General features: G+C 35.4%; 1 protein-coding gene across 9 annotated transcripts in view; it reads left to right on the top strand.

The window, feature by feature from the left end:
• The window catches only part of DMXL2 (Dmx like 2), a 150,292-nt gene that overhangs the window by 57,004 nt on the left and 66,411 nt on the right, over positions 1-26,877 (top strand). For 8 of the 9 annotated variants that reach the window (XM_044918224.1, XM_021694061.1, XM_021694059.1 and 5 more), the window contains exons 7-13: positions 9,204-9,382; positions 11,080-11,263; positions 14,011-14,185; positions 17,799-18,038; positions 18,477-18,748; positions 19,379-20,075; positions 20,422-20,543. In XM_044918224.1, coding sequence (XP_044774159.1) covers positions 9,204-9,382; positions 11,080-11,263; positions 14,011-14,185; positions 17,799-18,038; positions 18,477-18,748; positions 19,379-20,075; positions 20,422-20,543 — 1,869 coding nt within the window. The remainder of the gene's footprint in view (positions 1-9,203; positions 9,383-11,079; positions 11,264-14,010; positions 14,186-17,798; positions 18,039-18,476; positions 18,749-19,378; positions 20,076-20,421; positions 20,544-26,877) is intronic. The other variant, XM_044918223.1, reaches the window with a different exon arrangement.

Here is a 26,877-nt window from a genome sequence, read left to right as displayed (position 1 = left end):
TCTTGTTCCCTATCTTAGAGGAAGATCTCTCAGTTTTTCACCATTGAGTATGATGTTAGCTGTGGGTTTTTCATATACAGGCTTTATTTTGTTGAGGTATGTTCCCTCCAGGCCTACTTTGTTGAGGTTTTTTTATCATGAATGGATATTGTACTTTGTCAAATGCTTTTTGAGCATCTGTTGTAATTATCATATGGTTTTTATCCTTTCTCTTGTTAATGTGATGTATCACATTGATTGATTTGTGAATATGAACCACCTTTGCATCCCTGGGATAAATCCCACTTGATTGGGGTGAATGACTTTTTTTTTTTTTGCATTTGTTTTTTATTTTATTATGTTATGTTAATCACCATACATTACATCATTAGTTTTTGATGTAGTGTTCCATGATTCATTGTTTGCATATAACACCCAGTGCTCCATTTAATACGTGCCCTCTTTAATACCCATCACCAGGCTAACCCATCCCCCCACCCCCCTCCCCTCTAGAACCCTCAGTTTGTTTCTCAGAGTCCGTAGTCTCTCATGGTTCGTCGGGGTGGATAATTTTTTAAATGTATTCTTGGATTTGGTTTGCTAATATTTTGTTGAGGATTTTTACATCTGTGTTCATCAGAGATATTGGCCTGTAGTTTTCTTTTTTTGTAGGGTCTTTATCTGGGTTTGGTGTCAAGGTAATGCTGACTTCATAAGAATGAATTTTCCTTCATCTTTTATTTTTTTTTGGAATAGTCCCTCATATAATCTTAATGTATCTGATTATCTCTCTTTGCTTACTCAGTGTGTTATATTTGCCTCAGCTCTGTGTCACAACTGGCTGAACTTTTAGGATGTATGGTCTTTTGACAGGGTCATGTGGTACATTAAAAACTATTACTGACCCATGTAAGATGATTAGTATTCATTGTTTGAACATTTACTGAATTTGAACTCTCATCTCCGATGAATCTAAAAGATGCTTTTGTACTTCAAACACAACTGAGTACTAAGACTAAAAGCACATCTTAAATGGGACATCTAGATTTTAAGCTCCTTGAAGGTGGTTCTGTTTGTATGTTCCATAATGCTCAATATCTTTTTTCTGAATTTTTTTTTTTTAAAGATTTTATTTATTTATTTGACACAGAGAGAGAGAGACAGCTAGAGAGGGAACACAAGCAGGGGGAGTGGGAGAGGGAGACGCAGGCTTCCCGCCGAGCAGGGAGCCCAATGTGGGACTCGATCCCAGGACCCTGGGATCATGACCTGAGCCGAAGGCAGACGCTTAACGACTGAGCCACCCAGGCGCCCTTTGAATTTTTATTACAGTAGCTTTAGCAATTGACTATTATTTTTTCCCCAAGTATTAGTCATATTTTCCTTGCATTAAATTCTTCAATTCTCCTAAGAGCTGAGTGCTCTGTAATTCAAATGGAAAGATAAGAGTGCCTTACTGGTAAGGATACTTTGGAGGTTAATAAAATGCGTCACAGGCTTAAAAAGTTGATTTCCTCACATTTTTGAGAAGATACCACATCTAATTAAGATTTTCTTGAAAAAAGAACAGAAAATAACTTTGTAATGTTGGCATTCCCCCCCCACCACAATCTGTTCTGCTTCTGTTAATAAAGCCAAGTTTGTCTGACTTGATGAAGCAGATGGTAACTGTGTGATCTACCATTAGAAGGCATTTTCCACCGCCTCTGCTACATATGACAGGATTTCAGTTCAGGTGTGTGGAACTCAAATTCAGTTACCTTCAGGATTTTTAATATTTCAGTTCATTGAGCACTTATACTGGTAAGATCTATTTTTTATAAGTGTGGTAAATTAAATTTTCTTGGGCTTAATAGTATTTTAACTTTTTATCTGAGCTTTAAAGTCTTACTTGTTAAAGAGCCTTTTTCCCCGCACAGGGTGTACCTGATTACATCTTCAGCTTGAGAATTGTTTTCTTCAGTTTGCTTGCAGTATTTATTTAAATTGTTTATAAAGTTTCTATCTGAACACTTTCTATAACGGTTATTTTGTAAAATTTGAAAATGATTTAAAATACTATTTTCTTGGGGTGCCCGCGTGGCTCAGTTGGTTAAGCATCTGACTCTTGGTTTCAACTCAAGTCATCATCTCAGTGTCCTGAGATAAAGCCCTGCATTGGGCTCTGCACTCTGTGTGGAGTCTGCTTGAGATTCCTTGAGATTCTTTACCCCTTCCTTTCCCTCCCCCTCTCCTCCTCTCCCTGTTTGCATTCTCTCTGTCTCTCTAAAATAAAGAAATAAAATCTTAAAAAAATTTAAAAAATGCTGTTTTCTTCAGAAACTTTTTTTTTTAAATAAAGGATTATGCTTTTGAGTAAAAATTGTTTTTTTTTTAGGGCTCGGATAAGAATTTTTGAGGCGGGTGATTTGGGCAGGAAGGAAAGGAGAAGCCTGCAGAATGTTGGTTCCAGAAGCTTTTCTTCCTCTTGAAAGCACTTCTCTGTTCCTAGATTCAGTGTTTTGGTTATTTAAGGATTGGATTCTTGACCTTGTCCCTTCTTTAAAATGGAAATATCTTTACTTTTTAAACATGGTATGTATTTATTATAAAAAACATACCAAAAAAACCCATGCAGAGAAAATGAAAATCCCCTGCCAAATAGTCCTACCTTCAATAAAAAAGGTCACTCTTTTCTGTTCAATATATATTCTTTCAGACTTTTGGATGTGTTTGTAAACCACACACATATGCACACATACTCAAATCATATTCTTTAAATTGTTTTTTTTTTCACTTAATATGTCATAGATTGCTGTGTCAATACACATGTTTGTGTATTCTTTTTAAAGGTGACATAATTTTTCATTATATGAATGAATGTACTATATTTTAACTTAATTATTAGATAACTATTAATGAACATTAAGTGGTTCTCATTTTTCTATTGCTATTAAAAATGAACATCCTTGGGGCACTTGGGTGGCTCAGTTGTTAAGCGTCTGCCTTCGGCTCAGGTCATGAGCCCAGGGTCTTGGGATCGAGCCCCACATCGGGTCCCACATCGGGCTCCCTGCTCAGCAGGAAGCCTGCTTCTCCCTCTCCCACTCCCCCTGCTTGTGTTCCTGCTCTCGCTGTCTCTCTGTCAAATAAATAAATAAAATCTTTAAAAAAAAAAAAAATGAACATCCTTGTACATAAATCTTGTCCTCTTGTTTCCTTTTTACAATTAACTTTATTGAAATATAATTAAAATGTATATTTAAAGCATATATCTTAATATACTCCTAATATATTTTATATAAATATATTCAATACACTATATTAAATTAGCATATTAACTATATTAATATATTAATTATATAATAACTATATATTAAGTATATATAATTAATACATAATCATATAGTTATATTTTATATAATTTTATAAAATATATTAATGTACAATTAACTATTAATATAGCATACTAACTATATGAGTAGATTTTATATAAATATACTTAATATACTATATTAATAAATATATTAATACACTTGATATATTTTATATAAAATGTATATTTTAAGTTCAGTGAGTCTTGACAGATGTATAGACTTTCTCAAGATTGCTTTGGCTATTCAGAGTCTTTTGTGGTTCCATATAAATTTTAGGATTTTTTTTGTTCTAATTCAGTGAAAAATGCTATTGGTATTTTGATAAGGATTGCATTGACTCTAGATTGCTTTGAGTAGTGTAGACATTTTAACAGTATTCTTCCAATTCATGAACATGGTGTATCTTTCCATTTGTATCTTCTTTGATTTCTTTCATCAGGGTCTTATAATTTTCAGTGTGTAGGTCTTTCACATTTTTGGTTAATTTATTCATAGGTATTTTATTCTTTTTGATGCATTTGTAAATGGAATTATTTTCTTAGTTTCTCTTTCTGCTATTTTGTTATTAGTGTGTAGAAATGCAACAGATTCCTGTATATTGATTTTGTATTCTCCAACTTCACTGAATTCATTTATTCTCATAGTTTTTTGGTGGAGTCTTTAGGGTTTTTTATATGTAGTATATCATCTGCAAATAGTAACATTTTACTTCAGAATGCCTTTTCTTTCTTTTTCTTGTCTGATTGCCAAGGTTAGGACTTCCAGTACTATGCTGAGTAATAATGGTGAGAATGGGCATTTTTGTTTTGTTTCTGATCTTAGCGGAAAGCTTTTAGCTTTTTACCATTGAGTATGATGTTAACTGTAGGTTTGTCATATATGGCTTTTATAATGTTGAGGTATGTCCCTTCTATGCCATTTTGTTTAGAGTTTTTATCAGGAATGGATATTTGTCAAATGCTTCCTCTGCATCTATTGAGATGATCTTAGGAGTTTTATCCTTCATCTTGTTAATGTAATGTATCACGTTGATTAATTTGCATAAATTGAACCATCCTTATATCCTTAGAGTAAATCCTACTTGATTTTGGTGAATGATCCTTTTAATTTGTTTTTAAATTGGTTTGCTAAGATTTTGTTGAGGATTTTTGCATCTATGTTCATCAGGGTTATTGCTCTGTAATTTTTCCCCCCAGAGTTGTATAACTTTATTGTATTTTATTTTTGTAATTTTCTCTGTGTGTGTGTCTTTGTCTGGTTTTGGTGTCAGGATAATGCTGGCGTCATAGAATGAATTTGGAAGGATTTCTCCCTCTCCTATTTTTTGGAATACTTTGAGAAGTATTAAATGTTTGGTAGAATTCACCTGTGAAGCCGTCTGGCACTGAGGACTTTTGTGTATTGGGAGTGTTTTGATTACCAGTTCAACTTCATTACTAGTAATTGGCTGTTCACATTTTTCATTTCTTCATGATTCAGTCTTAGGAGGTTGATGTTTCTAGGAATTTATCTATTTTCTTCTAGGTTGTTTAATTTGTTGGCATATAGTTTTCTTTGTGGTAAACTGTAATTTTTTTTTTTGTATTACTGTGGTATTGGTTGTAATTTCTCTTTCATTTCTGATTTTATGCCCTTTGTCTTTTTTTCTTGATTAGTTTGGCTAAAGGCTTAATAAGTTTATCTTTTCAAAGAACCAGATCTTAATCTCAATTGATCTTTTCCATTCTTTTTTAGTCTCTATTTCGTTTGTTTATGCTCTGATCTTTATTATTTCCTTTCTTCTACTCATTTTGAGCTTTGTTCTTCTTTTTCTAGTTTCTTTAGTTGTAAGGTTAAGAGATTTTGATTGTTTCTTGAGGTACACTTGTATCTCTCAGACTTCCCACTTAGAACTACTTTTGTTGCATCCTGCAGATTTTGGACCGTTGTATTTCATTTTCATTTGTCTCCATGTGTTTTTTGTTTATTTCCTCTTTGATTTTTCATTGACCAGTTGGTTGTTCAGTAGCCTGTTTTTTTGCCTTCATGTGTTGCCCCCCACAGGTTTTTTGTTTTTGTTTGTAATTGATTTCTAGTTCATACTGTTGTGGTCAGAAAAGATGCTTGATATGATTTCAGTCTTCTCAGATTTATTTAAAAACTTGCTTTGTGGCCTAACATGATCTATCCTAGAGAATATTCCATGTGTACTTGAAAAGAATGTGTATTTTGCTGTTTTGGGGTGGAATGTTTTGTATATATCTGTTAAGTCCATCTGGTCTAATGTGTTGTTCAAAGCCACTGTTTCCTTACTGATTTTCTTTCTGGATGACCTTTCCATTAACGTAGGTAGGGTATTTAAGTCCTCTACTATTATTGTATTACAGTCAGTTCCTCCATTTATGTCTGTTAATATTTGCTTTATATATTTAGTGCCCCTATATTGGGTGCATAGATATTTACAATTGTTATATCCTCTTGTTGGACTGAAACCTTTATTACTATGTAGTGCTCTTTTTTGTCTTGTTATGGTTTTTGTTTTTAGTTTTTTTGAGAGAGAGCATATGGGAGGGGGCAGTGGGAGAGGGAGAGAGAGAATCCCAGGCAGGCTCCATGCCCAGCATAGAGCCTGACATGGGACTTGATCTCACTACCCTGAGATCATGACCTGAGCTGAAACCAAGAGTCAGATGCTTAACTGACTGAGCCACCCAGGCATCACTCTAATTTTCTTCTAATTATAGCCTTTTCTTTCCACTTAAAAAGTTCCCTCAGTATTTCTTGTGAGGCTGGTTCAGTGGTGATGAACTCTTTTTTAACTTTTATTTGTCTGGGAAACTTTTACTCTCTACTTTAATTCTTTTTTTTTTTTTTAAAGATTTTATTTATTTTTCAACAGAGAGAGAGAGACAGTGAGAGAGGGAACACAAGCAGGGGGAGTGGAAGAGGGAGAAGCAGGCTTCCCGCGGAGCAGGGAGCCCGATGCGGGGCTCGATCCCAGGACCCCGGGATCATGACCTGAGCCGAAGGCAGACGCTTAACGACTGAGCCACCCAGGCGCCCTCTCTACTTTAATTCTGAATAACTTTGCTTGGTAGAGTATTCTTGGTTGTAGGTTTTTTTCCTTTCAGCACTCTGAATATATCATGCCACTTTCTTCTGGCTTGCAAAATTAATGCTAAATAATCAGCTGATAACCTTATGGGGTTTTTCTTGTATGCAACTGTTTGCTGCTTTTATGATTCTCTCTTTATGTTTAATTTTTGCCATTTTAATTGTTATGTATCTTTGTGTGGACCTCCTTGGATTCATCTTGTTTGGAACTTTCTTTGTTCCCTGGGTCTGGATATCTCTTTTCTTTTCCCAGGTCAGGGAGGTTTTCAGCTATTATTTCCTCAAAGTCATTTCTTTCCAGTCAAGTCTCTGCCCTTCCTACACTTTTCATTGTGACCTTCTCTACAATTAGCCGTGGAAGATCTGTTCTGCTAGTCTTCAAGTTGTTTTTAGAGTTGCCGTGCACGTAGTTGTTGCTTTGGTATGTCTGTCAGAGGAGGTGAGCTCAGGACACCATCTTTCCTACCTTCCATAGCTTTTTAGTAAGTTTTCAAATCAGGTGGTGTGAATCCTCTAACTTTGTTTTTTCTTTAAAAATATTTTTGGTGGGGGTGTCTGGGTGGCTCAGTTGGTTGAGTGTCCGACTCTTGATTTTTTGGCTCAGGTCATGATCTCAGAGTCATGGGATCGAGGCCCCTGTTGGGCTCCCTGCCCAGCATGGAGTCTGCTTGTCCCTCTCCTTCTGCTCCTCCTTCTGTTCACTCATGCTCTCTCTCTCAAATAAATAAATAAATAAAATATTTAAAATATATATTTTTGGTGGTATAGTTTCTTTGATGTCATACAAATTTTAGAATAAGGCAATCAGTTTCTACCAAAAAGCTTGCTGTGATTTTGGCTGTGTTCACATTAAATCTTTATAGATCAGTTTGGGAAGAATTGGATCAGTAACATTTGTATTTCAGATCCCCGAAGATGATATGTTTCTCTTTTTATTTAGGTTTTCTTTCTCTTAGCAGTGTTTTGTAGTTTTTAGCGTACATGTTTTATACTTAATTTCTTGTCTTCCTAATGTAAAAGGCATCTAAACAAATTGCATTTCCAATTATTTCTAACATGTAGAAAGAGAATTGCTGTTTGGGTTTTGATCTTTAGTCTTATGATCTTGATATCAGATGTATGTCTTTTTTTTTTTTGTAGATTCCTTAGGATTTTGTGAATAAAGACAGTTTTACTTCTTTTTTTCTAATTTGGAGATTTTCTAGCTATCTTATGTTAATGATTTCTAATTAACTTTTATGTGGTTTTAGTTTTAGGCAGTAACAGATGAAAATGGGACTGCTCCATTTGAGTGAGGGGTTGCTGGTGGGATGGAAGAATGGGACTAGAATGCCACCTGTTCATGGAGGCACTCTGCCTTTTCTTTATGAATGCTGAGGGGGCTCTGAGATGCCTCTATAGTTTTTATGGTATGTGGCCTGAAACCACTGCTGTAGGTTGTGCAGTAAATTTGGTTGGGTGAAAATGATGCTAAGTTGAAGAAGGTACTTGGAGGAAAGCAACTAGTATATTGTTAAGTGGTTGTCTCACACTAAGCACTTAAAGAAATTTGCTGTATAGTTCAAATATCCAAATAAATGAGACCTTAGTGGAAACATACATTATGCAGTATAAATTTAAAATAAGTACTAAGATGGTATAAAAAACAGAAACGTTTGTCTAGTCTAGATGATAGTATTTGGGCCTACACGCACTTTCCAGGAATACATTATTTCATAGTGTATACATGTATACATGTATAGGAATACATTGTTTCATAGAGTGAGATTTTTGCATGAATGATACCATTTTATTATTTCCCTCAAGACTCTATTCATATTGAGGATAAAGCACTATAAAGTAGATGCTTTCTGTTAAATAAGAAAATTATTGTGGCCTTTATTTTTTTTTTAAAGATTTTATTTGTCAGAGAGAGAGAGAGAGAACACGAGCGGGGATGGGGCAGAGGGAGGGGGAGAAGCAGACTCCCCACTGAGCAAGGACCCTGAAGTGGGGCTCGATCCCGGGACCCTGGGATCATGACCTGAGCCGAAGGCAGATGCTTAATCGACTGAGCTACCCAGGCATCCCTATTTTGGCCTTTAACAAAATTCTTGGAACTAAGTAAAATGATAAAGTCAGCACCTGTTGTTATACTTGTAAGTATCTTATTTAAGTGGGCTTAGAGGTGATTCCTGACAACTACCTAAGTGCCTTCACTTCATTTAGAGTAGGGATCAGAAAACTATGGTTTTTACATTCTTAAAGTTGTAAGAAGAAAAAAAAAACAGAGAATTTGTGTTAGAGACTATGCGGTCCCCAAAGCCTGCCATACTGTCTGGGCTTTCAGAGGGAAGGTTTGCTGATTCCTGCTGCAGAATCTAAGAAGCAGTTCATATTTAAAAAGGATTGGCTTCACCCTTACAGAGGTCTTCAAAAAAGGAGAGAATGTTAACAGTGACTAATAACACGGCATCTTTCTTATTTTATCCAAGGGCATCTGGTTTCAGAATCTTCTCTACAGTGACCCCTACATGTTTAAATGAGGGAATTTGACTTCAGTCTCTATTTGAAAAACACCATTATGCAGAGGAGATTGATAATGAGAGAACTGCCCATTTATTTTTCAAGAGTAGTATTCTTTAGGGTAATAAACATTTTACACGAGTTTGTGCTATATAAAGTTCACATGTTAGTTTTTACAGATAGCTTAATTTTTAAAGGTTCTCTAAATCACTTACATTTTGAATTGTGTATGTTCAGATTAATTTTATATTGACCTATATATTTTTGCAGGATGATTGTCTTTTGAAAGTATGGTATCCTATGACTGGCTGGAAATCCTCAATTATACCTCAGGATCATCATGAAGTGAAAAGGAGACAGGTGTCTACCCAATTTTCCTTTGTTTATTTGGCACATCCCCGAGCTGTGGCAGGTTTCTCATGGCGTAAAACTAGCAAGTATATGCCCAGGTGAGACAGATGTGGCCTGTAACTTTGGTGTGTTTACCTTATATATTTGTAAAAATAATGAAAGCAAAGGTCTTTGTAGTGCGTTGACTTGGTGGAAATGAAGAGCATGGGCTCTGGGTGTTAACTGCCTGAATTCAAACCCTGTTGTTGTTACTAGCTTTCTGAGCTTTTGCCTAAATTTCTTAAGCTCTCTATGCCTCAGTTTTCCTCTCTTAGGTAATAGTACCTGCCTCGGAGAGTTGTAGTGAGACTCACTATGCTAGTGCACGTAAATATTTACTGCAGGCCTTTACACGTAGCGTGGGCTTAGGCTGTGTTAGCTGATATTGTTAGTGGTAGCCCCAGGAGTAAAAGATTCCAGGAAGGAAGTGTTCGCAAGTGACAGGAAAGCATACGTTGAAGGAAAATAAAACATAGTAAGAAACTATCATTGATACCCATGGTGGGAAAGCATATCATACACAGTAATAAAGTGGCTAGGTTTTTCTTAGGGCCATCAACAGAACCTTCTCAAAGAATTTATGGTTGCAAGTTTTTTCCTCATTGTTCAGCTTCTCCTAAAAGTATTTAGAAGATTAAACAAACTACAGAACAGCTCATACAAATGATTCCTAGATCATATATATAGTTATAAAAAAGCTTGCTTAGAACTAAATCTCTATTTTTGAGAGGTTATTTCATGTGTGAACTGTTTACACCTGATAGGAAATACAGCACACGTTACAGAGGTGCTCAGTAAATGGGAAATTCATTCATTTTTGGAATCTGAATAAAGAGTTTATTCTGCTTAAATTATTTGCATCTACTGAAAACATTTGCAAAATACTTTACCTTTGACTGAGTTGGATTCCACGTAAGCGTTTTTTTTAAAGGGAGCATGATTTTTTGTTCTTTTATAATGAGCAGTTAATGCACTTCAGCTGCTTGATGCTGTAACATTTTTGCTTATTTTAACTTAATGGAAGTTGACTTGTAGTTTGAAATTATATTCTCCTTGCAGTTTTATTTTGAAGATACCCATTTGTTTACCTGTTTATAATCTTTTGATTATAAGAAGGATGATACAGGATGACACAAGTAGAGCCATAAGCCATGCAGTTTAATTACATTTAATGAACTTTTATTATGGTCATTCTGTACTTTGCAATGATTAAGTTTTCTTTTGCTGTTTAGTTTGTTTAGAAGATACTAATACTCCCGCAGAGCCTAGTTTTCAAGCAGCACGTATATAATCCGGTATAAGTTTCTGTCTCCTTTGTCAAGATCATTTCCTAGTTTTTATGATGTTCACATTCACAGTGATACTGTGTATGATTTCAAGCTCTTTGATTGACCTCTCTTTGTCCATACACTGTAATTTTTAAGCAGTTGGAAGCATACTATACGGTCATTTAACTGAGCTGTTCAAGGCATGATTTTAATGAATCAAAGTGTCAGGGAAAGCTAGGTTGCTTCTATTTTATGGTAACTGATTGCAGCCTTGCAAGTATGAGCAGGTAATAAATGGGATTTGGTGAGAGTGTGAAATAGCCTGTATAAATGTCTTACCATTATTGGAAAAATAGCTACTCTTGGTCATACTGTTAGTTGTGCACTAATGCTATTTTTATACGTGAAGAACCAAATATTAATAGCCTTTAATTAATCAGTGGCACTGACATTCACAGTAACTTTTGTTTACTTCTCTTTGTCATTAGAGGTTCTGTCTGTAATGTGTTATTAACGTCATGCCATGATGGCGTCTGCCGACTCTGGGCAGAAACTGTATTACCAGAAGATTGTCTTTTGGGTGAGCAGATCTGTGAGACTACCACTTCTACTGTTGCCAGCAACCTCACTCAGGCTGGAAGACACAAAGACAGAATACAGCATGCTCTTGAGGTACTATATTATTTAAAATGGTAAATACATTTTGAAGATATGTGAGTTTGGTGGGAATTTATAAGCTAAGATACAGACAGTGCACCTGTATATGTAATGATGAAATTAATAGCAAGTAATTCTCACTAATTTGTTTTATGCTTGTAAGATGGCTCATTTTATGCCATGTAGAAGCCAAATACAGTAGTTATGACATGTAGTCTAGGTAAGTAGTATAATTTTAATTTTTTCATTTTGTATGTCAAATATGAAAACCTATAGGAATAAGCAGTTTTGATTAGAAAAACGCATAAAGGACCCTGAAACTAGTTGTAATTAAAAATGTTTTGCTTTTGTTTCATGAGGATTAAATCTTACTTGTGTGTTCTAATTAAAAATGACTATTTTGATTCTTAAGAATAAAGATACTAAGATACTAGACACAAGTCAACTTTTATATAATTGCTTTATAATTTCCATAGTTTAATATTTCAAAGGCAAACTAATTTTTCCATTTTTTAAGTGCAATATATATTAAATAAAAGTGCTTCCTATGAAATTAGATTATTTATACTATAAACTATTGTGTCCATTATAGGAATAAAACGAGATAAACACATTTTTGAAAATTACCAAAGCAAACCTAGATTGCTAATTTTCTTAATTTTTCATGTGACTTCTTACTACACAAAGAATATGTGCTTATTCTAAAATTAGATTAGAAAAATATGGAATTTATCATCCAACTATTCCAATTATGTGTGTATGTGTATTTTTTCTTTATGTACAAGATTGAGATATTATGCAGTAATGTTTTGTAATTTGCTTTTTATACTTAATGTGTTATAAACATCTCTCTATATTACTAATTGTGTTTTTACATTATACTTTTACATTAACAGTTTTATGGATGCATAGCCAAAATGTTTTGCTGTTTCAGCAAGCAGAAATATTTTTTGGGTTTGGTAGGCTGAAGATGTGCTCCTTAAAAGTTTGTTGTTTTTTTTTTAAAGATTTTATTTATTTATTTGACAGAGAGAGACACAGTGGAAGAGGGAACACAAGCAGGGGTAGTGGGAGAGGGAGAAGCAGGCTTCCCGCGGAGCAGGGAGCCCGATGTGGGGCACCATCCCAGAACCCTGGGATCATGACCCAAGCCAAAGGCAGGTGCCTAACGCCTGAGCCACCCAGGTGCCCCTCCTTAAAAGTTTTATATAAAGTAGGCTTACTCTGATACTATCTGTGATTGGGCACTGTTTATACATTCCCCCCCCCAAATTTAAAGTATAAATGAAATTAGAAGCAGAGGTCAGAACAGTTAAAGTTATATCTTGTTTTAGTATTTGTTGAAATTTAGTGAGACAAAGTACTTAATTTACTACATGTTTACAGTCATTTTTAAATACTTGTGTGACATTTTATCTTCAAATTACATATGAGCTTTTGGAGACTAAGTACTTTTGAGACATCTTTGTATCCTCCGTGGTACCTAATACATTGCTTTTCAGGTGTTAAATTGAATTAGTAGTTGCTACATAAAATAAAAGCAAAAGTTATAAGTAAACATATATAATCAGTGATTTGACAAATTTTTGCTATCTTTTAGTAATTATTAATTAATAATGTTAAAATTGTTTTTAATAGAAAAAACCTAATTGATTTATAAGCTGCCTTGCTTTTTGACATCCTTTTGTCTGAAACTTCTAACTGTAAGGTCTATATAATTCTTTATATACTTATACATTTTGTTCCTAGGAGAAAATAATCAGCCAGTATTACACCAGCCTTGCCAATATAATTTAAAATAATGATAGATGTCAAAGATTGAATGAAAATAATTTTATAGGCATTGTGGTGCAGGAGGTCTCTAATATATCCATCTTAAACCTATTATCAAAGGAATAAGCAACTCTGTAGCAGGGAGACCAGAGGTAGAGGACATGCCAAAGACCTGATACTGTTTTCCGTATGAAAAGGGGTAAGGGCTGTGGAAATTGAAAGGAAGGACCAGATGTATTACCTTAATGCAGAAAGAACTGAGAGGATGCCACATTTTATTTAGTTGACTGTGAGGAACAAAGGAATAGAATGGGAAGTTATTGTAAAGTCTGATATTGGGGGTGGGTTAAGTGACAGAATAAGGAAGTCCTGTGAGTTGTTGGGGTTATGGTGTGAGATCTTTTCTTTTTAAAATAGTTCAGATCATTGGGTATGCTAGTGGAGAATTTTTATCCTATAGACATACCTCAATTTAAACAAATCCCTTAAATCAGCACTTTCATGGCTCCGCTCACCTATGTAGATTCTCCTTAATTCTGTATTTTTGTACTCTGTCTTCTTTATAATAAAGATCATGTATTATTTAGCTGTAACTCTTTAGTTGTAAGTGAGAATTTTGGGGAGAATACTCTTCTTCCTGGTAGGAAGATTCAGGAGTTTTTTTTACTGTTATGACTAGTAAATTTCAACTCAGTAGTGGGCTATCTTGAAAAACCTAGACTTTGGACTCCTAATCTTAATAGAATCTCCTTATCTTTCTATAGATAATGAGATGTTTTTGAGCAACTACTTCTGCCTTGAACTATAAAATTTGCGGAAACTGTGGAGACTATAGTCAGAATTGTTCAGTTGAAGTTAAGGAAGTTCCCTTTAAAATGTTCAGATTTTGCAGAGAGGAAAATTATAAAATCCTTAATAATCAAAAGTACTTGGATCAGCATTTATTAGACTTTCCAGAGTTGGATTTAGCAATTATTTTTCTATTTTAGACAATACACCATTTGAAAAATTTAAGAAAAGGACAGAGGAGGTCTTCTGTTCTTGTAACTCACACCGAATTAATGCCTGACCAGATGGCAACGCATGAAGTTCAGAGACACATTTCCCACCATGCAAATGCACTGTGTCATTTCCACATTGCAGCAAGCATCAATCCTGCTACAGGTAAAGGATAGTAAAGTTTTAGTTCCTATAAATATTCTGAAATAAGATAAATAAATAGAAAAGTGGGACTACTTACAGAATCTGTTTTTCATTTTTTATTAATATTCCATGTTTCCTTTAAAAATACTTCTTAATTCAAATAGGAATATAATATAAAGTACCATTTCTTAAATTGAGACTATGTGATTCTCAGGAAACAACTACAAATAAGTATTTCTGAGCACCTCTGTTTGTCTAGTATACAGCAAGGTTCTAAGTAAATTAGAGCTTTAGTTGAACTTCAAATAGAATGTAATTAGTGATAGTATGCAGTAAATTCAAAACATATTAGAAAGGTTGGCTTTTTAACTGTATGGACTATGCTAATCAAATGGAATAGGATCATAGGATTGTCCCCTGCAGATAGGTATTCTGTCACATATTTGAGTCCTCAGTATTGGATATGTTCTTGTAGCCATTCAGCCTTGTCTTTCAGCATCTTTATTAAATAACCTTCACCTTTTAACCAATTTTATCCATTTTTACTAACTTACTACATACTATTTTAAAAATCATTTCATAAAAATATTTAACATCATGTATTTATAGGTACTGTATGTAAATATATAGTTTGACCGAATTGATTGCTAAATGCAAATAATTTTGTATTGTAGGACTCCTCTTCAACTTTTTTTCAGGATACTTTTTGAATCTACATTAAAGTTGAAAGCATAGATCAACGAATACCCATATTACCTTTACCCAAATTCACCACCAGTTGTTAATATCTTGTCCTGCATGCTTTTATTCTCCCCTTCTGCCCATGTATGTATGTCTTTGATTACTCTTACCTTATTTTTGGCTGAGCCATTTGAAAGTAAAGTTGTCACCAGCATTATCTTTCATCTCCTAAATATTTTATGACATTATCTAAATATTTTAAGTGTGTTTTCTAATAAAAAAGGGGGTTTCCTCCATTACCCACAATACTGTTATTGTATGTAAGGAATATGGATAAGATTATATTTAATAGATAGTTGGTATTAAAATACAGATTCTTTCTTTTATGCCTTTGATCGTCATTTCTTTTGTTTTTTATTTCTTTTTTATTTTATTATGTTATGTTAGTCACCATACACTACATCATTAGTTTTTGATGTGGTGATCCAGGATCCATTGTTTTAGATTGTCATTTCTTTTAAACTCATAATCTACAATAGTTCCTCTCAGTTGTCAAAAAAAGTATCTCACACAATTCACAGCGCTCACCATAGCACAAACCCTCCCCAATGTCTATCACCCAGCCACCCCATCCCTCCCACCCCCCACCACTCCAGCAACCCTCAGTTTGTCTCCTGAGATTAAGAATTCCTCATATCAGTGAGATCATATGATACATGTCTTTCTCTGATTGACTTATTTCGCTCAGTATAATGCCTTCCAGTTCTATCCATGTCGTTGCAAATGGCAAGATTTCATTCCTTTTGATGGCTGCATTATATTCCATTGTGTATATATATACCACATCTTCTTTATCCATTCATCTGTCAGTGGACATCTAGGCTCCTTCCATAGTTTGGCTATTGTGGACATTGCTGCTATAAACGTTGGGGTGCTGCATGTACCCCTTCAGATCACTACATTTGTATCTTTGGGGTAAATACCCAGTAGTGCAATTGCTGGGTCGTAGGGTAGCTCTATTTTCAGCTTTTTGAGGAACCTCCATACTGTTTTCCAGAGTGGCTGCACCAGCTTGCATTCCCACCAACAGTGTAGGGGGGTTCCCCTTTCTCCGCATCCCCGCCAACATCTGTCGTTTCCTGACTTGTTAATTTTAGCCATTCTGACTGGTGTGAGGTGATATCTCATTGAGGTTTTGACTGTTGAATCACAGACCTGTACCTCTGAAACAAATAATACATTATATGTTAAAAAAAAAAAAAAGAAGATACTAGGAAGGGAAAAATGAAGGGGGGGAAATTGGAGGGGGAGATGAACCATGAGAGACTGTGGACTCTGAGAAACAAACTGAGGGTTCTAGAGGGGAGGGGGGTGGAGGATGAGTTAGCTTGGTGATGGGTATTAAAGAGGGCATGTACTGAATGGAGCACTGGGTGTTATATGCAAACAATGAATCATGGAACACTACATTAAAAACTAATGATGTAATGTATGGTGATTAACATAACATAATAAAAAAAAGTCAGTTTCAAAGAACTCTCAGTTATCTTTTAGAGCATCTTGCAATCTGAATATTTGTTCATGATAAGGTTTTTTTTTTTTAAGATTTTTATTTATTTATTCATTTGAGACACAGAGATACAGAGAGAGAGAGCATGAACAGGGGGAGTGGCAGAGGGAGAGGGAGAAGCAGGCTCCCCGCCCAGCCAGGAGCCAGATGTGGGGCTCAATCCCAGGACCCTGGGATCATGACCTGAGCTGAAGGCAGACGCTTAACCATCTGAGCCACCCAGGTGCCCCTGTTCATGATAAGGTTTAGGTGAAACATTTTTAGCAAGAATAGGGGATGTATTGTTTTATAGTATTCCTAATTTACAAATCCTATTTTATATGATTTGTTTCATTTTTATTCAAAAACCAAGACTGTCATCCAGGAATTAGAAAAAAAGAATAACTTGGAACTTTATTTAACACTGATATATATTAATAGAACACCACCAGAATATCCTGTGCATTTTATCTTTAGACTTTCCTATCTTTTTGCAGAGAACAATGGTTTTTTGTTTTGTTTTCATTTTTGCTTTCTGTTGAATGGATTATTTGTAATATAAATTGGGATTAGGAGATTAATTTTTTTAGCTTTACTATTTTACACGAACTAATCTATATTGTGAATTTCAGTTACCCCAAATGGAGGAAGCCTGTTAATATACTTAGAAGTTTGCTTGTCTTCCCATGTTCTTCTTTGGCATTATTTTCTCCCAGCTTTTTAGTTTCAAACATTTAGAAAGGTTGGAACAATACTACAGTGAACACTCACGTCTTTTACTTTGAACAACTGCTAACATTTTGTCACAGTTGCTTTATTCTCTCTGTATATACCTCTGTGTGTGTGGCGGGGGGTGGGCATGTGTGAGTGAAATTCTTTCTTAATCTTTTGAAGTAAGTTACATATGTCATGGCACATCACACTTATATCAGAAAGTATCTGCTAAGAATAAGGAAATTCTCTCACATGATCACAATATCATTATTATACCTAAGAAAATTAGAAGTGATTCCATAATCTCTAATATCCAGTTCATATTTGAACTTACATTTCTCCAGTTACCTTAGATGTCTTTTATAACTGCTTTCTGTTGTATTTTTCTGTTCCTCCACCCCCAAACCAGGATTTAATACAGGTTCATGCATTTGGTATATTTGGTTTTTTAAATTAGTAATTTAATTCCATTAGTAATTTAAGTCTGTGCCATTAATTGTTAATATTTACTTTTCCACTAAATTCAATTAAAGTTTGTACAAATCCTGCTAGAGTTATGTTGACCTTTTCTGTGTAAGTATAGAGTTAGTCTTTATAAAGCACTTGGTAATCCTTTTAAAGACATGAAAAAAAAATAAAAATAAAGACATGAAAAATTCATATTGAAATTTTACCTTTTTTCCCCCACAGATATTCCAAATGTCTTGGTTGGCACTGTATTTAACATTGATGATGGAAATGGGGGCTTTGTGGTTCATTGGTTAAACAACAAAGAGTTTCATTTTACTTCATCTACTGAAATATTTATGCAGCAATTACGAAAACTTTCTGAGAAACAGATAGATCATGAAAGTGACGAAGGAGATAGAGAAGATGAGGAACATTCACAGGAGGAAAAAGAGAGGGGTTTGCATATGAAACTAGACCATGGTTAGTATTCCATGTTCAGATTTTTCTTTTTGGCAAGTCAGCAGCTTTTTGTGATGCCACTTTTAGTTTACAATCCTTCCTTCCTGCTCTTCTTCTTACTTTTCCAGTCATTTACTGACTATCTGCTATGGACCATCTACCATCTAGCTCTGTATGCTTTGTTATACATATTGCTTTGAGTAATATATTACTTTGGAAGCCATGTCCTTTTTTGGGGAGCAAATTTTGCTAATGATAATGATAACGTGAATGAAATTCTGATTTCTTTAAAATTAAGAAATAATAGTAATTTTCAGTTCAGACCAGAAAATGATTTTCTTCTTTGTTTTTTCTCCTTCCCTCCCTCCCCCTGACCATAAATTGGAAAAGGGATTTATAATTTCTTAAGATAGTATTCTGTTGATAGTTCAGTACTGATAAATTTATTTTCTGATTCAGAGTTATCCCTGGATAGAGAATCTGAGGCAGGTACAGGATCATCGGAACATGAAGATGGAGAAAGAGAGGGAAGTCCCAGAACCTTTTCACGACCTAGTATACCAATGCCACTGCCCACAGTCCTGCTTGATCGGAAGATTGAAATGCTGCTAACCGAATGGAATAAGAATCCTGACATGCTTTTTACTATTCACCCTGTAGATGGTACCTTTCTAGTATGGCATGTAAAGTATTTGGATGAATATAATCCTGGAATATTTAGACAAGTCCAGGTATATTTTACTGATGAAGCAATTATTACATTTCTTAAAAAAGAAAAGATGCTATTCAGATTTACCATGTTTTCAGAAATACTCGTAAGAGTTTGTTTTTGAGAAGCAACTGAGAAGAGAATACTTATTCTTGTTACCAAAGGGGGACCAATGACCACAAATTTTATAAATCTGGTTAATTCAAAGTAAAATGAATTTGGCTTTGAAATGTGATACTGAATATTTGAATACATGTGCGTTGGCTTTTTTCCTGGGAATTCACAATATTTTGAATAAACTTAAGGAAACTACCCTAAAAATGTGACTCAGAGTGCCCCCCCCAGTTTTTTTAAGTAAATGTAGCTACCTTTATTTATTATCATTCTGAGCTTCATTTCTATTTATATTTGTGGTCATTTAGCTGTACAAGTAAGGCACTTGAAACTTTTCTTTGATTTTCAGGCTTCTCTCAGGCCACAAATAGAGATACGATATTACATAAATAGAGGAAAGGAATTAGACCGAAAAGAGGTTGAAAATGATAGTTTTCCTAGGAAACTGAGATTTGACATTTTGAAAATGGAAGTGTTTTTGGAAGACTTTTTGAGAGGAGGAAAACTACTTACATTGAATTCATACCTTGTTTTTCAGGTTTCTTTTTCTTCTCGGATTCCTGTTGCATTTCCATCTGGTGATGCGAGCTCTCTTAGTAAAAATATCATGATGTATGCCTGCATCAATGCTACGAAAGATTCTCCCCACACTCGGTTCCACCAAGAGATGATGGCTGTAGGCAGTCCTCACGGATCACAGCTGTACTCCCGATCACACACTACAAACGTGAACATTTTAGCTCCTACAGTAATGATGGTCTCCAAACACATAGATGGCTCTTTAAATCAGTGGGCAGTCACTTTTGCAGATAAGTCTGCCTTTACGACTGTTCTGACTGTATCTCACAAATTTAGATACTGTGGTCATCGATTTCACCTCAATGACCTGGCATGTCATTCAGTTTTACCATTGTTACTAACATCCTCTCATCACAACGCTCTGTTGACTCCTGAATTAGACTGTCAGTGGGACTCAGACAATAAAGTAAGTAGATTGATGGATCCTGTAAGACATATAAAAGGTTCCTCGAAACAACCTCTTAGAAATGCAGCAACACGTACATTTCATGACCCGAATGCAATATATAGTGAACTTATTCTGTGGCGTGTAGACCCAATAGGACCTCTGTCCTACACTGGAGGAGTATCTGAATTGGCTCGAATTAACTCTTTACATACGTCAGCCTTCTCTAATGTTGCTTGGCTTCCGACTCTTATTCCCAGCTATTGTCTTGGTAAGTGTTTATTTTAATTCTGAAATTAATAAAAGCTTTTAAACTTTTTTAATACACAAAATGGTTTATATTTGTCATTATTAGGATTTTTAGTAAGTATTGAGAATGTAGACATCAGACATACGTTTAGAATTTTCAGAAGTTTGTTTTTAATTTTTTTCCCCTCGTAACATGTTTTCTATTGAATTTTTTTTGTTAATAATTTTATATCCATTAATTTTATCTGTTTAATTATGATTCTGGACCATGGTTGTGCCTAAAAAGAAAAGTGTGAATAGGTTTCTCATACTTCAGCCCAAAATTAAAATAAACTACATATTATAATGCAAAGCCTTTACTCTTTCAGGCACATACTGCAATTCTGCAAGTGCTTGCTTTGTTGCTTCTGACGGCAAAAATTTGAGACTCTATCAAGCCGTGGTGGATGCAAGGAAATTATTGGATGAATTATCTGATCCTGAATCTTCGGTGAGTATTTCCTAATCTTTATTAAAATATCTAATCTGATAAGGAATTCTCCTTTTACTTTGGGACTTTTAGTTGGTGTTTAGGGAGTGAGCACATGTTCTGGGCTCTATATGACAAATTTACTGTTTCTTAATTTGTGTTTCAAGGTACATGAATCAATATCACACATCAATACCTTTTACATTTAAAGAAATAAATATGACTTTTTCCCTAAAATACCCTCATTTCTGCTTGACATTTTTCACTCTCTAGTTTGGTTCTGTTAATCTTTCTTTGCTCTAAGGCAGCTTTACCAAGCTCTTTGTTTAGGTTGAAAATTTGAGCTTTTCTGAGCTTTACTGACCATTAAAAAAAAAACATCCTGTGGTTAGAATATGTTATCAGTGGGTGGCAGTATCTTATTCTGGTAGTTCTATAGCTGAACTGGAAGTCAATGTATATTAGTTACTATTCAGATTTGAATAGTAAATTTTACCTTTACCTATGAAAACATACCTTTTTATAAAACAGTTGTTCTAACAAAAATGTTTCCAATATTGAACACCAGAGATATTTTTGAGTATCTACTGTGTGTCCTTCAAAGTGTAGGGGATACAGAGTATAAGTTTCGGTGTGGCTTTAAGGAGCTTTTAATTTAACTGAGGAGAGAAATGATTAATAAAAGGTTAAATAACAGTTGAAGACAGAAGCAGTGTCTGAGGGTGGTATGTAAATAATTGTCAAACAGATGGTGCCAGAAGTAGTCCATAATCCAGAGGTGAGAGAGATCAGAGGAGGGTAGGCCTAGACATCTTTAGTAAGGACAGTATTTAGGTTTATTTTTGATGGGTGAATAAGGTTTAGAAAGACCTTTGCCTGAGTGAGAGAATGGCCTGAAGTTGTGGATAAGGGAAAGTGCACGTATAAGTAAGGCTCGTTCCAGGAATGGTGGGAAAACCTCTTGGACTGGAGCCAGAGGTTTGGCATAGAGGAAGTAGCATCTTAAAATCACAGAGTTGGAAGATACTCTATATGTCCCCTAGTCTACAGCAGCCATGTGATGCTTTATTCCCCTCTACCACATTGCTGCCAATCTCTCCTCCGGCCTCCGAGGGGGAAGCCTCAGCTCTCAATGCAGCTCTTGTTGCCTTTGAATTACCCTCACTGTTACACTGAAATTAAATTCATATTCCTTAAATTCTGCTTTTTAGCCCTGGTTCCATTTAGAATAAGTCTGATATTCCTTACATGGGAGATCAGTTCAGATATTTGAAGACGACTGTCTTATAACCTATGAAACTTTTTTCCTCAGGCCAAATCTGCTCCCCTCCCCCAATAAACTAATTCTGTTTTATATTTGACCCTGGTTATTCTTAGCAGTTTTCAGTTTGTCTATACTCTGGGTGTTGTAGGGCCACTAGAATACAGCAGTATTATGGCCCCTCTCATTAGATTCCATTGTGTTTTTAGTAATCATGCCAGGTTCTTTGTTTGTGATTGATTCATACTGAGCTGGCTCTCATTTAAATATCCCAAAGTCTCTTTTTGCCAGTAAGCCATTCCATATTTGCACATTTGAGTTGTAGCCCAAATGAAGGCCTATTTTCACTGTTACATTTCATCTTGTTAGGCTCAGTCTTTCGGTATCTTTTTGAATCCAGATTCTGTTATTTGTGTTATTGCTTTATGACTTATATCACCAGTCTGTTTGATGAATGTTGTTTCCACATCTTTATCTTAGTCAATTATAAAAATGTTAAACAGGATAGGACTGAAAATGCCTAGAAGTGTACATTTGAAATATTTTTCGATTTTTATTGTCTGAAATATTTCTTCAGCTTGTCCCTAGAATTTCCATGAGGCAGCTTGTCATGCGCTTTGCTGAAATAAAATACACTCTGTCTGCCAAATATTCTGAAGTCAAAAAGGAAGTCAAATATGTCTGAGATGATTGTTTTAATGTGTAGAATGTTAAATGTACCTACCCTGATGTCTGTTGCCGACTAAAACCTTGTACTAAATAGACCTCAAGCTCTTTAGTTTGCCTTACTGAATTACATTGTTTTCCTTTTTGAAAATTGGAACGTTTACCTATTGCTAGTATTTTGGCTGTGACATTTCCCATGATTTCTCAGAGAACATCCTCTGTAGTTCATTGAACTCATTTGCAAAATTTCCCACTAACCCAGGCATTACTTTTCCAAAAAATATAAATTTATGTAGAGCAGTTAGATACATTCTTGGATTTTTTTTTTAAGATTTTATTTATTTATTTGACAGAGAGACAGCAAGAGAGGGAACACAAGCAGGGGGAGTGGGAGAAGCAAGCTTCCCATGGAGCAAAGAGCCCGATGCGGGGCTCAATCCCAGGACCCTGAGATCATGACCTAAGCCGAAGGCAGCCGCTTAATGACTGAGCCACCCAGGCGCCCCCTGGAATTTCTTAATTTATCCTGTCTTCTACTCTTCCCCTTACCAATGTACATTTTTTCTTAAACCTATTTTCATTAATTTTTTAATGTTAAAAAGTAATGCATATTTAGTGTAGAAAATTTTTGTTTTTTTCTATTTTTTACAAGCTAAATTCTTTTTTTTAATTAATTTTTTTTTTATTTTTAGATTGAGAGTGCATGTGTGTGTTGGGGGAGGGGCAGTGAGGGAGAGGGAGAGAGAGAATCTTAAGCAGGTTCCACACCCAGCTCAGGAGCCTGACTCAGGACTTAATCTCACCACCCTGAGATCATGACCTGAGTCGGTATCAAGAATCTGTTGCTTAACCGACTGAGCCACTCAGGCGCCCCAACGAGCTAAAATTCTTGAAATGGAAGACCAGAGACAAAGTAGGAATTAGGAGTTCTTATTCTCTGCATCTTTATTAACATGAAAGTATCAGCCTCTGTTTATGAGCTCATCTTTTACTTTATCTCTGTACCCTGAAAATAATAACTTACTCAGTTACTTAATTTTTTAAGTCCATTTTTAATTTTTGAATAGTTTTAGATTTAAAGTTGCAACAGTAGAGTTCTCATCCACCCCACAGCCAGTTTCCCCTATTGTTAACATCTCAAATCATCATTAGTATGATAAGATCAATTAAACTCTAGACTTTTTAAGATTTAACTGATTTTTCTGCTCTCACCCAGAAAACCACTTATTATTTAGTCATCATGAATCCTTAGCCTTCTCTGATCTGGGGCAGTTTCTCAGTTTTCTTCATTTCTTTCTTCCTCAGTATTTCCTCATGACTTTGACAGTTTTGAGTAGTCCTGGTCAGACATTTTATACAATTTCCCCTTGATTTGGGTTTGCTATTTTTCTCATGGTTAGACTGGAGTTCTGGGTTTTTAGGAAGAATATCCCAGATGTGAAGTACCCTTTTTATCACACTATATATGAGGGGTACATGCTATCAACATGGTAATTAGTGCCTTTCCTCTTTTTTTCTTTTCAGTCTTGCTACAAGTTTGTTAATTTTATTGATATTGTCAAAGAATGAGCTCTTTGTTTCATTGAACTCTTTGTTTTCATTTTCATTAATTTCTGCCCTTTTATTATTTTCTTCCTTCTTGCCCTTTTTTGGGGGGGGGTAGGGGAGGTTCTTTTTCTAGGTTTCATGACATAGTAGCTTTAGAGTCTTGGTTTGAAACTTTTCTTATTTTCTAACATATGCATTTAGTACTATAAATTTCCCTCTGAACACTGCTTTGGCATTTTGATAAGTAGTATTTTCATTTTTTTCACTTCACTATATTTTTAAATTTTCCTTGAGAATTCTTATTTGACCCATGGGTTATTTAAAAGTGTGTTGTTTAGCTTCCCAGTAAATACTGGGAAGAGATTTTCCTGTTACCATTCTATTACTGATTTCTAATTTGATTCCATGGTGGTAGAAGAACACACTCTATGATTCCAATCCTTGTAAATTGACTGAGGTTTGTTTTATGACCCAGGATGTTGTTTATCTTAGTAAGTATTCCATGGCACTTGAACATAGTCTGCTGTTGTTGGGTGGGGTATTCTAAAAATGTCAGTTAGCTTTTGTTTTCATTAATGGTGGTGTTGAGTTCCTCTAGATCTTTGCTAATTTTCTGTCTAATTCTGTCAATTCCTGTGAGAATTGTGAATTTGTCCATTTCTGCTTTCAGTTCTAGAAGTTTTGTGTTTCACATATTTTGCAACTCTGTTTTTTGCATATACATTTAGTCTGAAATGAAGGTGTTGGCAGGATCATGCTCTTTCTGAAGGCTCTAGGGGAAGATCCTTTCTTGCCTCTTCCTAACTTCTGGTTGCTCCGACTAATCTTCAATGTTCCTAGACTTGAAACTGCAACACTGTAGTCTCTGCCTCTGTCTTCACATGGCCTTCTTCTCTCTGGGTGTCTCTATGTGTCCTCTCCTCTTCTTAGAAGGACACCCACCCTAATCTAGTATGACCTTATCTTAGATTAGATCTGCAAACATCCTTCCTCTAAATAAGAGGACATTCTGACTTTGCAGGTAGACATGGATTTTTTTTTTTTTGAGTTTTAATTTTTTTTTATTCTTATGTTAATCCCCATACATTACATCATTAGTTTTAGATGAAGTGTTCCATGATTCATTGTTTGTGCGTAACACCCAGTGCTCCATGCAGAATGTGCCCTCCTCAATACCCACCACCAGGCTAACCCATCCTCCCACCCCCCTCCCCTCTAGAACCCTCAGTTTGTTTTTCAGAGTCCATCGTCTCTCATGGTTCGTCTACCCCTCCAATTTCCCCCGCTTCATTCTTCCCCTCCCGCTACCTTCTTCTTCTTCTTTTTTTTTTTCCTTAACATATATTGCATTATTTGTTTCAGAGGTACAGGTAGACATGGATTTTGGTGGGACACTAGCCAACCCCTTACACTAACCAGCTTTTTGTTCTCATCAGTTGTGTTTGCAGTTGCATAGTCAGGAACCTCCAAGTCCCTCTAGCCTCCAGACTCTTTTAAGCCATTTGACTTTCAGAGCCATATGAATTCTGAGATTTTTGCCTTTCTGAATGATAGACTATAGGGCTTCGCCCTTATTGTTGATCTTAAACTCTTAACATAGCATGACTGCTCCCTGTCAAGTTCCCATTATTTCTGCTGATCCAAGTCAGAGCAGCAGTTCTCCTAGTTACTTCCTCTACTGATTGTAAGTTGAAATATGGCAAGAAATTGTCACATGCTGTCCTCTTCCTCAAATGGGATTTTTAGTAGATGCTGGGTAGAGGCTAGCTTCCCCCCCCCATAAGAAACATTTGAAAATATTTGAATTTTATTCTGGAATCAAGAGATGGATTTAGGGGACAGTAAACTTTTTTGGACAGGGAAGTAAAGTGGTTAGTTTGTGGGATGGAGTATAGTGAAGGTATCTGGGTAGGTATCTGGAATCATTGGAGATGGCAGGAAATCTATTGAGGTCATCAAAGCATGTGGTAAAATAAACCTGAGCTAGAGTGGGATTTGGCAGATATCGAGAAAGGGTAGAGTAGGGCTTAGTAGTTGCTGAATATGGATACTAAAGGAAATGATTCTGAGGTTTCAAGTTTGTGATAGTGGATCCACGAGCAGTGGTTAGATATTTATGAGGTATTGTTGATAACTTAAGTTTGAGATACACTGAGCGTGAAGTGACTGAGGTTTTAGGTAAAAGATGTAATTTAGGTAACTTTTGCAGACATTTGGAAATAAATTCCTAATGTTCCTTCTCAGATACCAGTGTACATTCGGTACTTATTATTAAGACAGCACTTGAGATCTTTAGACCTTTAAAGGCATGAGTAACAGTTAATGTTCATACATGTGACTCTGAGTCATCAGGAAGGGATTTTTATGTTGAGTAAACTGTTTATGAAGGCAGCGATTTAAAGATTTTATTTTTAAGTAATCCCCACACCCAACGTGGAGCTCAAACTCACAGCCCTGAGATCAAGAGACACACGCTCCACCAACTGAGCCAGCTAGGCACCCTGAAGGCAGTGATTTAATTAAAATTAAAAACAAATTTCCATGCACAATACCGAAGATATAATTGTTCTAGTGCTTGGTGTAATGTCCTCTGAGTTCATCCATGTTGTAGCAAGTGACCAGATCTTTTTAAAGGCTGCATGATATTCCATTGTATGTGTATACCACACAGTTTCTTTATCCATTCACCTGTCAGTAGACATTTGGGTTGCTTCTGTCTTTTGACTATTGTGAATAATGCTGTGATGAACATAAGGTGTGCAAATGTCTCTTCACAGTTCCGTTTTTAATTTTTTGGGGTATATACCCAGAAGTGGGATTGCTAGATCATACAGTAATTCTATTTTTAATTTTTTTGCCAACCTCCGTACTGTTTTCCAT

Source organism: Neomonachus schauinslandi, chromosome 9 (assembly GCF_002201575.2).
Source record: "Neomonachus schauinslandi chromosome 9, ASM220157v2, whole genome shotgun sequence".
Lineage (NCBI taxonomy): Eukaryota > Metazoa > Chordata > Mammalia > Carnivora > Phocidae > Neomonachus > Neomonachus schauinslandi.
This window is presented reverse-complemented; position numbering and strand designations above follow the sequence as displayed.